General features: G+C 50.3%; 1 protein-coding gene across 2 annotated transcripts in view; it reads left to right on the forward strand.

Annotated features, from left to right (window-relative positions):
- Positions 1 to 13,144, forward strand: part of HYOU1 (hypoxia up-regulated 1) — a 485,286-nt gene that overhangs the window by 418,916 nt on the left and 53,226 nt on the right. For both annotated transcript variants that reach the window (XM_069614392.1, XM_069614393.1), the window contains exon 21: positions 6,409 to 6,542. In XM_069614392.1, coding sequence (XP_069470493.1) covers positions 6,409 to 6,542 — 134 coding nt within the window. The remainder of the gene's footprint in view (positions 1 to 6,408; positions 6,543 to 13,144) is intronic.

A 13,144-nucleotide genomic window follows, 5' to 3' on the forward strand; every position in this document is an offset into this window, starting at 1 on the left:
AGTCCCCCACTACCCTGTCTGTACCCCCTATCACCTCTTCGGCCAGTGAGGAGGTGCTCTTCGACAAATTCCTCGGCCTCATGAGGTCTCCGCAGATGGGGGGGGGGGGGCCATCATCAAGGACTCAGTCTTGGAAGTCCTTCCCGCCATGCTAGAGGCACCTTTGCATGCTCCGGAGGTCTTCGCACTGCATTCCGGCATCTGAAAGACAAAAGCTTACCAGCTCTTCGCACGCTCCGGAGGCCTTCGGCGCTGCATCCCGCATCTGAAAGACAAAAGAAGGTGCGTTTAAAGACATTGGGCAACTTTATTACTCACGTGCCATTACTCCTTCCCACGCCGAATCCAGTGGGTATTCCAGCACCCTTCAGCTTCTCTAAAGCTCCGAACTTGTACCTGCAAGATAAAAGGGACAGTTAGTGCGCATTGTGAAGCAGGCTACAAGCGCTTACTTACGTGCTTCCAGGCGCTTCTATTCCTCACGCGGGTTCGATCCAAAACTCTCCAGCCCACCATCCGCCATCGCCGGAACCCTGCAAAACAAGAGATATCATTAGAAAAGACTTTTAAGACATTTGAAGTGCCCAGAACTTACCGTTTGTGCAGTTAACGACGGACAGCAGTCCTCTGAGGTCAAGTGGCCTGCACCCTTATCCAGTGAAGAAACTGGTTACGGCACCCTGCCCCGAGGCAGATGGAGAGCTCGGCGTTCACTTACCTAAGGTGAGGGTGTTAACCTTTGGGGTTCTACAGGAGGAGAGAAAGGGAAGAGGAGAGAGGCACCCAATAACCCGAGTTCATTAATCCCACATTTTCTATCTGCAGACATCTTACTCTTCGAGTTAGACATACAGTGCACAGAGGTCCAGCCCAAAGAGCCAAACGTGTGTTACACATCACCTTTGAAGATACGGCATTCTCCCAGTCAAGACCGGCGCCTCTGCGGGAATCAGGTGAGCGTTACAGCCGTGCCATCTGCATTGCCATGGATATGAGGCGCACGGCCTGGCTCTGGGCGACGAAATTCAACCCGGACGTCCAAGAGTGCATCCTAGATCTACCGTTGGAGGGGAGGGGGGGGGGGCCTTCCACTCCTCTACGGACACGAAGAGCTGGACAAGAACAGCTCACTAACAGCAAAGTAATTGTCCATTCTTACAAAGACCATGCCCAAATTTTACACCCAATCTCAGCAGCGCTCAGAAGGGTCGTACATATGGAGGGTTCCGCGGCTTCCAGGAACGCAGATCCAGGCAGCTGGACCGCTAGCCGTCCCAGTGCCGGCACAAACAGGTGGGGTGGGTAAGGGATTTTTCCAGTCCCCCTCCTCAGCCTCCGAGGGAAAAGACATGACATGCCCCTTCGGGTCCATGTGTCTCCTGTGGATGGCAGGCTTGCTCTCCACGCACATTTCTGGCACCAGAATTTCGCAGACCCCTGGATCCTCTTCGTAGTATCCACAGGGTACCGCCTACCGATCGCAGCCTCTCCTCCCTCCTCACTAATCCCCTCCCCTCCACTCCCACAGTTTGGGACAGCATTTCTTTTGGCTGAGATCCGTTCGCTCATAGAGAGCCAGGTAGTGGAGGAAGTTCCAGCAAGGCTTTGGCTTCTACTCCAGGATTTTCGCCATTCAGAAGAACCAGGCAGGCCTGAGAGTTGTGCTGTACCTTTCCACCCTCAACCTCTCCTTACCCCGGCATAAATTCAAGATGGTTATGCCAGCTTTTATAGCAGACACATTGGACAAGGGAGAATAGATGTGCTCCCGGGACCTGAAGGACAAGTACTTGCACGTCCCAATTTGGCAGCCCCATCGTTCTTTCTTCCAGTTCAGAATCCTGGGCTGCCATTTCCAATACAAGGTCCTTCCGTTTGGCCTCAACTCAGCCCCCCGGGTCTTTACCAGGCTCATGAACGCTGTAGCGGCCCTCCTCGGAGCTCAGGGCCTCCATCTTCCCGTACCTTGATGACTGGCTCGTCAGGGCTACGTCTCCAGAGGCGGTTCACCACTCGTCCTATGCCCTTATGAACACACTACACGACCTGGGCTTCTCGCTCAACCTCAAGAAGTCACAGCTGCTCCCCACACAGACTGACATTCCTGGGACTCATTTGGGACACATGCTCCGAGAGGGTTTTCCCGTCGGAAGACCAGATCCCGGCCATAAGGAGGGCCACCGCCCACTTCCTCAGCAGAGAGGTAACCTATGCATGGTGGTACCAACATCTCCTGGGTCTTCTACCAGCAGTTATGTTAGCCGCGCTGCACACGAAACTAAGGATGAGGAGGATTCAGCTGCACTTCGCGGCCTCATGGAATCGGGAGCAGGGCTCACAGACATGATCAACGTTCATCTCTCCGCCTGGACCTAACTTGGTGGCCATGGACTGCAACCTATGGACGGGCAAGCCCTTTCAGCCGCCCCATCCTTCATCAACCCTGCTCCAAAGAAACTAGCACTCACAGCGTGGTACCTGAGCAGGTAACGCTTCGGCACCTGAGCCTCTCACAGGCCAATCTGGAGATCTGGAGGGCGCCAGGAGCAAAGCCACCAGGGCCCAGAACAAGAGCAAATGGACTAGGTTCTGCCACCGGGCAGACTCAAAGGTAATTGACCATTGGCCTGCAATTTTGACGACATGCTCTCCTTTTCAGCGCACCTCGCGCATTCAGGAGTACAGGTCGACACGTGCCGTACATACCTTGCAGCCATTGGGGCATACAGGAACTATTTATTCCAGTTGTATAATGATTCTCAGTACAAATTACTTAATCAGTCAACTGGACAATATACATTTGTTGAATAGTGGAACACTTATTCTAGGTGCAGTAAAAACCTAGAACTTCTTTTGTCATAACAGTTATACTAGGTGAGTAAAACCTAAAAGGTGTAATATACAATTACAGGTGATTTTGAAATCGGGGCACCCCAGATTGAGGTAAGCGGTAACTCTTGTAACTTATTTTGGATGCCACACAGCTACCACAAGGTAAGTAAAACCCACATACTTAGTTTAACCTCACAATGGAGGGGGAAAGTAAAACCCAATGTTACACTTTACTGAATAGTTATTCTAGGTAGGCAACAACCAAATGCAGCCTTATTAAGGACAGGCTAGCAGCAAGTCAGGGGAAGCAAGACCTAGTTGGGTGAGACTCATCCTCAAAGGACTAATCTGGTGATACCAACACTTTAGTTTTGTGAAGAGGCACAACCTAATCACAGGAGGGTAAAATACCTTCACATCTACTTTCTATTAGACTGGCAAAACAGTTGCTAAGGAAGAAAATATGTTAACCGTACTCTTAAGAATAGCGCTTCACACATTCAATATCAGTACGAACTTGTGTAACAGTTCATTCTTATAATTACAGTTACCAACTCTTTACAAGTAAGTAACTTTGAAACACTTATTTTCTTTTCTAGGTAGAAGGCCCAATCACTAGACAGTCTTTCCCTTATTCTTGGAGCATGAGTGTTCTCAGTGGCAGAAGGGGGTGGGAGGGTGGGCGGGTCACTAGGACTAGTCGCCAACGGGCAGTGTCAGAATAGGTTCTTTAGTAGCAAAAGTCAGTTACTTAGGAAAACTAGGCAAACAGGTAAGTACTTCTGAGTTAGAAGAGGGTCCAGGGGCTTCGCAGAATACACCCTAGCAGGATTCAGGCAGTGGTACGGGGTGTACTGGACGAGGGACCTCCCAATCACAGAAAACACCACAATGCTACACAGAAATCCTAACAGGCTTAAGGGAAGTACATATCCAAGCCAACACAGTACCTCAGCATTGAAGATTTTGCAGCAGGAGAACTTCATGGTCTGCAGCCAAATACCCGGTCAGTGGTTTCCTTGTCGTAGAGACTGAAAACAAGACCTCAGAAGGGACTTTGCAGCAGGGATCGAGGAAGACGGCTCTAGGCAAGGTTTCCCTTGTGGCTGAATGCTGTTCTGCGGATTTGGCGCCTTTTCAAGGCGCACAGAAGACAGAAAATTGCGTTGAATTCTCATCGTTTTAAAGGTCCAGCACTCTTGTGTGGCGACTTTTTGGAGTCGCTTAATGTCTCTGGAGATCCACCAGGATGCCCATGAGGTTTCAGCGAGATTCGGAATTCAGACGGTGCACCGCACGATGGCTTGAGGTCCAAGGGTATTGGGTATTGCAACAACGCATAGTCGCAGCAACGCATGGGATGGCTCAAAATGCAGGTGGTCTTGAGTCTAGTGGGACTTGCCAGGCTCTGGGTCGGGGTCGTCGTTTTCAGAAATCCCAGGTCGATTGGAAGGAAGGGCTACAGCAGGCTTCGGTTACACAGCAGGCTCTCTGGTCGCTGGAAATAGTTTCTGCCACTTTTCCTTCGTTATCCTCTTCGGTTTAAGTTTGAGTGGTTGACAGATCTTCAGCTTCCAGGTTCGCAGTATTTTCAGGAATTACAGCACAACCTCTGCATTCTCTCCCCGCAATTTACAAGGAGTGGTCTGGTTGTCGAATCGGGACAGCCAGCCCCCCACTGGGATTTGTCCCCATTAAAGTAAAACAAAGGACTGGGGAGTTTTGGACTCCTCCCTGACTTCCTTCTCTCACACAGACTGGAGCCTGGGCGGGGAGTCCAGGGGACTCCCGCCGAAGACAAAAATCGCACAAAGGAATTTTTACTGCAGCTGTGAACACAGCCTGCAGTAAAGATATACCAAGTTAAAACTGCCACCAGCCATTGAAAGTAAGCTTGTCACTAACAGAATTTTGTTTTATTGTGAAACGGGATACATTTTATTGCCCCAGCACTCCACATAAGGTGGGGTGTGCTGGTTTCACTGAATTAAATGTAAAAGGAATCCAAAGATCCTTTCTAACCTTGGGAACTGTAGTTCACTCAAGGTTGGCACAATAAAGTTAAAAGGGGAGCCCGTAGGGCAACCCAGCAACAACAGGCACTTATTGCCAATAAGTTGTTAAAGAGAATAACTTTAAAAAGACACTATAAAGATCATGTGAGTGTGGAAAAAGGTTCCCACTCACTGAGGTATTAATGAAAAATATCCCACTAATAAAGCACAAAGTTCTGGGGTTGCACCAGGAAGGGAAGATATACTAGTTCTGTGCAAATCTTATCTAACAGCAGCTTATTGTGTCTGCACTGCAAAGCACACATTTGAATATAAGCAGTTTGTTTCTGTGTCATAAAATAACTGATTGCCAACATGGGGGCCGCTGCTGAGGGACCCCCTTAGGCTCAGGCCCCTTTGAACTGAAAAGGTTGGAAGGCCCTGATGCCGTCCCTGGACTAGTGATTTGCTCCCGCCCGCGCTTCAAAGAGCATTTAGTAGGCATATACCTACAGGCTGTGTGCTGTCAAGTCTCTGGGAATATTTTTCCTGCTTGATGATTGACTGGAGATATATTCTTCCCAGCCACATGCTAGCAGTTGTCCCGCCATTGATAGCCTGCAGGCATGAGGCCTTCTAAATGTTGAATATCCACGTGATAAATGGATGGTGCCTGCGCTGCACAGTTAAAAAGGCCCAGAGATTACAGCTGTAACACATTTCATTGTTGGCCGCAACTGCACCTTGTTTAGGCAATTGCAATTAACTACCCCTCCCTTTAAAAACAAAGATATAAAAATTGCTAATCATTTTTGTTTTATTTAGCAATTGCTGCTAATTAACTTTGGAAAACTAATTTATACCTTGCTGAGACATAGAGCCTCGTTACGAGTCTGCCGATAACCCGCTGGTACAACTGGCAGGTAATTGGCAGACTTGCCTTGCCTTTATCGGCGCCCAATATCCTGGTGTTGGCGGGATATTGCGGGTGCCGGCAACAGCGTTAAGTTCTCATTCCATGGAGTTGCATAGGACTCCATGGGATGGGAACTACTGAAGCACTGGCATAGTTGCTAATGTTGCCAGTGCTTAAGTGATTACTCTGCCGGTAGGGGCCTGAACTGCCCCTACCGGCAGACTGAGTGAGCTGGTCCAGGAACAATGCTGGAGCCGGTGGTACCAGCTTTTTTCCAGACCAGCTCACTCCTGATAAACTGCATTGTCTCAGTAATGATGGTCTCATGGACCAGTCGGTTTTCCCATAAGAATGAACACAGGCAAGGGGAGTACATTAGAAGACTTTACTTCCAAAAAGTCAGGACAGGGTTTAAAACAATCCAATGGAAAGGGTGTTGCATTAAATCTGTAGAGGTAAAGTTGCAAAAATAAAATCTGCCTAACACCTTGACAAAGGCATTTAACTGAAAAGTGACTTGGGAAGTGAAATGCTATTTGGTTTTGTAGGTTTTATGGTGCTAGAAAGCTCAGCTGTGCGGTACATCATTAACCTGTTTTGGTGTGCACTGAAGTTATCTGCAATTGTTTTTCAAGCCCTTCCTGAAGTCTATTTTCCAATTTCCAGGAATTGAAGGACAAGCTGTCTGATCTTAAGAAGCTATGCAAAACCCTTTTCTTCAAAGTAGAGGAACGAAGAAAGTGGCCAGATCGTCTGTCTGCCTTGGAAAACCTGCTCAATCACTCCAGCATATTTCTCAAGTAAGGGTGGATTTGAGTGGCTCTTGCATGACAAGATTGTTCTTTGAGGCATTGTCTCCGTGCTGCAAGATTTGTTGACTTCCTGTCACTGCAGATGAAATCCTTGTAGGTCCTTTGATTTGGTCAGTTCAGTATGATAGTCCCTGGCACCCTGCTCATGCAGATGGCTTAACTGACACTATTGCTGGTTTTCAGTTTAGTTTCCTTACTGCAAGCATTCATCACACACATTATGCCAATTCTAAAGCAAGCCAGGGCTAGTGTTTAGCGTTGTTGAGAATCTTGCAGATAATCTACCACTTACGTCCCGTCCCCTTTCCTCAATACTGCATGGGTTTCCCTTTCCTAGTGACTGGATACGGAACCTTTTTCACCAGAAAAAACCTTCCCCTTTAAATTTAGAGCTGCACTGGGGTGTGGCGCTGGAGGGTGGAGTCAGGGCAGCGCATGCTCCCAGGGCCACACCCCAGTGCGCCTCTAAAGTCCCCTTTTCCACGTCGACCGGAATGGGCCAAATTCACCAGCGCTCCTGGGTTTGGCTTCGGCCATGTAATTCCACGCGCGGATACTTCGTCTCTTCTGTCTTTTTGTCTTTTTATCATTCAGGTACTTGGTCCTCTGGCGTCACGCTCCTCCCTGGCGCATGTCGGCTTCTACAGGGTTCAGCAGGTGTCCATCCTGTGATGAGCTCTTTTCATCTAAAGAGCCCCACACCCACTTTTTACGTTGCCTTGGTCCAGACCACGGCTGGCAAGCTTGTACCACGTGCAACGCGCTTTCTTCAAGGTCCCTGAAGAAAAGACTAGCCAGGTGGAGGGAGCTCTTCCAGAGATCGCCTCCAGAGGACCTGAAGGACTTTGTCTATCATCGATCCAGGCCCAAGGTAGGACTGCTCTTTTCCAGTGACCACCGCAAGGGAGACTCCTTCACAAGCACTCGCCAGCGTGGGAGGGACTATTCAGGTTCTCATACCAGCATGAGTACCAAGGCTACTTCAGCAACTGGCCGGCAGGCCGAGGGATCTGTGGATCCTCCCAGTGACAGTGCTGAGGGACGCCCTAGTACCGGCAACATGTCCGAGGGGGCACCTAAACTCAGCTCTACCAGCGTATCCGCCGAGGTCAAAGCGCCTACCAAAGGCCTGAGGAGCAGGATAGGCCTCCTGTTCCACATTCAAGAGTCCTGGACGAGGCTGGTCCCAGTGAGCCAAGCAACACGATGCAGGCACGTGGAAGGCAGCGCGACAAGATGGCCGCTGTGCCAGACAGTAGGGACGCTTGCCCGATGCCGCACCATGGAAGGGAGCAGATGGAGGAACGAGTGTCAAGGTGGGACTGGTTTCAACCAGGTACGTGGCCTACAGCCTATCCTTCATTTGTGCAGGGCAGGTTCTTGCTGCATCGATATGAGCAGGGCATGCAATGGCTACAGCAGCTGCCCGCTACCCCGTCAATATCGCTTACCACCCCACCGGCCTGTGAGGACAGGTTCTTTGAAAGGTTGCTCGGGCTCATGAAATCTCCTCAGATGGGGGTCATCCTCAGACGCCATCAGGGATGTGCTCCCACCAATGGCTCTGGTGCCACAGACCCCTTTCACCGGCACCCCTGGCCCCTGTAGAGTCTCTGCCGCCCGCTTCAACCCCCCAACCGATAGTGCGCACGGCAAGAATGGGGATCCCAATGCAGAAGGTGTCATGATGCCTACCCCCGGGCATCAGGACCAAGGCCCTCAGCTCCGGGGGCAGGCATCCAGACATTTGTTTAAACCTCAGCAGCCCCGGCTAGGGGCTGTCTGGGTTCAGCCCTGGCGCCTTAGGCGCCAGGCTCAACATAGAAATCAGTCATGGCGACATAGGCGCAGGCTCATAGACTTTACTTACCTGATGCAGACCATGCTGCAAGAGAGTCCAAGCCTACATGAGGCATGGATGGGACTATTTTGTTACAGGGACTATTTTTTTACTTGGGCGTGGCTCTAGGGAACTTCTTACCTGGAACTACTTTGGAGGCTATTTAAACCACACCCGAACAGCAGCACATGCTTCGCGTTATTCTGCATTCAGCAGCGTGACGCCACTTTGCCTGCAGCCAGCATCCAGTCGTCTGCCACGCCCGCCTCGAATCCAGAGCTCCTAGAATAAAGAAAAGGACAAGGTTAGTAAACAAACTTATTTAAAATTCCTCACGTAATTCCGGAACCATTTCATCTCCGGACCTGGAAAGTACATCAGTCTTGCACGCGTTGCTTCGCCAGCTCCAGCACGGCGCCATACTCAACAGTTCTCACAGCATCTTTCGATCCGGCACTGTCATTTCTTCGCCGTAATCCGGCACCTAGGGGACACAAGAAAAAACAAGGTGAGCCAAGGGAATCAACAAATGCAACCTCTTACCACCATAGACTTACCTGATTTACCACCGGCGGTATTATTCCATAACTCTCCACATTTTCATATGCCGCATCTCTAAAGAGGGAGAAAAAAAAACACGTTAACGCATGCAATAGTTACCGGACAGCGTTGGGTAACCGACTCTTACCTGAACGCCAGCAGCAGCTACGAGACCACCTTCTCACGAACTCAGTTGCAACTTAAGGAAGGGGACAAGAGTGAACATCGGGCACATTGAACTCTTTGAACTTGATACTTACCAATCCCGCCAGGGACTTCAGAGTCAATACTTACCGGAACTCTCCCAACGCCTTCAAACCAGTGAAGTAACTGGTATCTACGCGCCCCTGCAAGACACGCAGGATGGAGAGCTCATCTTTTACGAACATAAGGTGAGGTTACTAAGGGGATATCGGAGGTTATTAGTGGGGGAGAGCGAGAACAGTTGGGAGGCCATCACTAAAACCCACAGGTGGTTAATCCCTGTCTCCACTTGCAGGAAAATACTTCTTCGGGTCCAGCAGACAAGACTAGGCGGGCCAGTCCAGACGGTCATCTCTGCACTACGCATCACGTTGAAGGAGACCGCAGCTGTCCGGGTCCGATCGATACCCTTGTGGGGTCCAGGTGAGCGTAACAGAAGAATGCCGCCTTAGCCAAAAAGGGCTGGCACAAGCCCTACTCGGTCCAGCTGGTTGATTGACACCTGGACGCCAAGTACAGGTAGATGGAGGGCATACACTCTTGCTATCGGCCCATCCTCGCCCACACTCCTCGGTGATAACTGTGGCATCACTATACTCAAAGCCTCTCGTCCTCGGCCTCCTTGTCTGCAGCGCTGCTAGGCAGGAGGAGAAGATCTTGGAGGCGTACAGGAAGAAGCTGTATTCCGACGCGTCCTTGTATCTTCGTCAAGCCAACACGGATTCCATGCTGGCAGCTGTTAACAAGAGGCTGTGGCGGGAAATTGTGGATTTCCTCCCACAGCTTCCGGCACAGAGCCAATCACGTTTCAGGGCGGGACTGGCAGAGGCCAAGATGGTGGCACAAGACATCATGGAGTCCACCGTGGCCCACATTGACACCTCTGGCCGGGCCATTTGCATCACCACGGACATGAGAACAGCCTGGCTATGTGCTACTAAATTCAACCCGGATGTCCAGGAACTCTTCTTAGACCTGCTGTTCTAAGGGGGTGACTTCTTCCACTCCACTACGGACAAGGAGCTGTGCTAAAAGAAAAAGAGCCCACAAACGGCCAAGTCTTTATCCATTCTTACAAAGACCACAGCCAAAACATGCACCCAGTCACAGCAGCGCTCGGACAAGGGGCATACATACAGAGGGTTCTGCGGCTCCCAAGAGCGGAGGTACAGGCAACCGGACTGCTCGCCAACCCAACATTGGCGCAAGCAGCAAAAGGGGGGGGGGGTTCAGAGGGATAAGGGCTTTTCTGATGCTTGTTAATCTGCCTAGATTGGATGTCGACATGTGCGTGCCTGTAACACTATCCCTAATGTACCCAAAATCCCTCGCGCATCGAGGTCCCTCAGATTGTTTTTTTCCACCCAGCTATCTGGTCACCCTAATTTGGAGCGCTTCATAAAAATTGCGTTGTTATATCTCTCGACCTTTGATAGTTTATTCTTATTGTCCTTCCCTGGCTGATTATTCCTGTGCCACTGGCAAAGACTGCTGGCGACAGAATTTCGATGGCTGTTGATCCAGTCGGCTCTGCCGACCACTTGGCCGGGCCTTCTGGGCGGCCTTTACAGTATGGGGAGGGGGGTCTGGGTGGTCATACTCTTCAAGAATGCCTTTCCTTTTCCCATCTTTGTTCCCTTGGGTTTGTCATCGCTAGCTATATCTTGCACTATGGACAGGACTTCATTTAGATTTGGCCTTACTGTAAGGGGAAATACCCTTTAAAAGACTAGCATTGTCGGTGCAACAATTGTCTTCCTCTCGACCACAACGAGGTGGCCTGTAAACCCCTACGGCCTAAGACTCTTAAGGAGTGCCGTTTGAAGCGATGGGTGGTCTACGGTATGTCACAGGTAGAAAGTAATTCCGCCGCCACCACAGCCGCTGAGTGTGACTAAGGGATTAGCGATGACCAAGGCTCAGTTTGAGGCCATTGACCTTACTGCAGAAAGTTCTTGTTCCGCAGCGTCTGTTCCCGATAGGCATGGCGTGAGGCCTGCTATGGGGATGATACATCACGGGGACCCACCCGTTTCCCACACTAAACCCACAACCCACGGTTCTGCTTTGGCAGTTAAGTCGCAGCGCTCCAAAGCGCCAACGGACACATCTGATATTTCAGCGATGCCTGCTGATCCTCATTCATGCTCTGCAGCGCCCCCCGCAACCGCGTCAGCCGCATGCATCTGTGCAAACCAAAAGTAAGCGCGCTAGCACCAAATCACATGCGGCCGTCAAGACACTTCAGAAGAAGGCTCTGACACCACCTAAGGCCCCAGTGGTGCCGAAATCCACCACGAGAGGCCTCGTGAGGAACTTCCTTTTACGCCTATGGCTAGGTTTCAGAGGACCGTTTCAGAGGACCTTTGAGGATCCTCAGGATCCTAATGTTTTTGACCTTACAGATGACCAGGTGCCTATCAATACCTATATACAGGAGGAGACCTTTGGGGACCCTATGGATGATCCTGCTGATCCCATGGACAATTGGGAAGACAGCCATCCAGTTGATAATCAAACTTGGGCATCTCCTACTCCGGACCCCGACGCTCTTGTGTATGGATTCGTCTCCTACCACCCCAGCCCGTCAGGCCTCACCTACAGATGATCAAATTTCATTGAACGCCATCTTAAAGAAGGCGGCTGAACATTTTCAAATCCCCACACAAGAGGCTGTGCAGGATTCAGACTTTGTAGAGGACATGCTGAAGGAAAAGCCTCCTGCCACTCAGGCCATTCACTTACTGAACTCTTAAGAGATGTCTAGCACCTTCATTATTAACTCCAGCCCAAACCAGGGCGGTTAATCCCAGGGTAGAGTAGATGTTTCGCCCTTCTCCTACCGACCGCCTTTACATTAAAGGGCAAGCCACTCCAGGTTCCCTGGTAGTTAGGACTACGAGGAAGAGAGCAGGTGTCACCCTGTCTGCAGGGGAGGTACCACCTGACAAGGGGGGCAAATAGTTGTATGGACTGGGAAAGAGGGTCACGACTGCTGCAGCATTCTCCACCCGAATAGCCAACACCACCACTCTGTTGGCTAGCTATTCAGATGTGCAGTGGAATTTGTTGTAAGAGGGCCTTCAAGAGGTCCCAGAACCAATGCGGGTTAAACTGCTCGCAATTGTATAGGAAGGCAAGTAAATCAACCACGATCTTCTGAAAAACACTCTGAACACTGCTGAAACAGAGGGAAGAACCTTTGCCCAGGGGACACTACTCAAACGGCACGCCTGGTTGAGGAACTCTGGTTTTAAGCCTGAAACCCAAGCAGCTTTGATAAACAAGCCGGTTGAGGAGACCAACTTGTTAGGCAAGGCCGTGGACGAAGCGCTTGAGACGGCTAAGAAGGAACAGACTATCTCAACCTTAAACCAGATTACCCAAAGGCCTTTTTAACAGAGGGGGCGGTTCTGTCGCTCCTTTCGCGGGCAGTCTTGCTCTCCTCAAAACCAGTATGGTTCAGGAAACAACTGGTCTTCAGGAGCAGGATCCAACACCACCACCACGTATCCACCTAGAGGACAACACAGTGGAAAGGGTAGAGGCCGGAATTCCACTCCGAGCCTCCCCGGCCTCAGGTCAGAAATGACCCTCCGATCCAGGTCCCCTCCCATGCTTCCCTATTGGGGGGGAGAGAGAGGGGGTGTTTAATTTTCAAATTTCTTTATTGGCATTTATATAATAAACAGTTGCATTGTAGCATCGAGCGATCACAGTGGTATAAGTCAGGAATAATCAAAATAAGCCAATTAGAAATTAACAATTAAGCAGAAACAGCAAAACATAAACAACATTAACAAGTCTCCGTATGGTCAATAATGTAAGCAACGCGGGGAGGTCAGGCAACAAGTTCAGGTTAGGGACTGCGCAAGTATTCTGTGACAGATAGCATGTATCAATAGGGGCAAGTTTCTCAAGGGGGTTTATCGTCATTGGGGGGGTTAAGTAAGGCCCAGGTGAGGGTTTTCCAGGCAGCAAGTGCTAAGCTCGTGTCTTCGGGGGA

This window comes from Ambystoma mexicanum, chromosome 9, assembly GCF_040938575.1.
Source record: "Ambystoma mexicanum isolate Mex_15411 chromosome 9, UKY_AmexF1_1, whole genome shotgun sequence".
Classification (NCBI taxonomy): Eukaryota; Metazoa; Chordata; class Amphibia; order Caudata; family Ambystomatidae; genus Ambystoma; species Ambystoma mexicanum.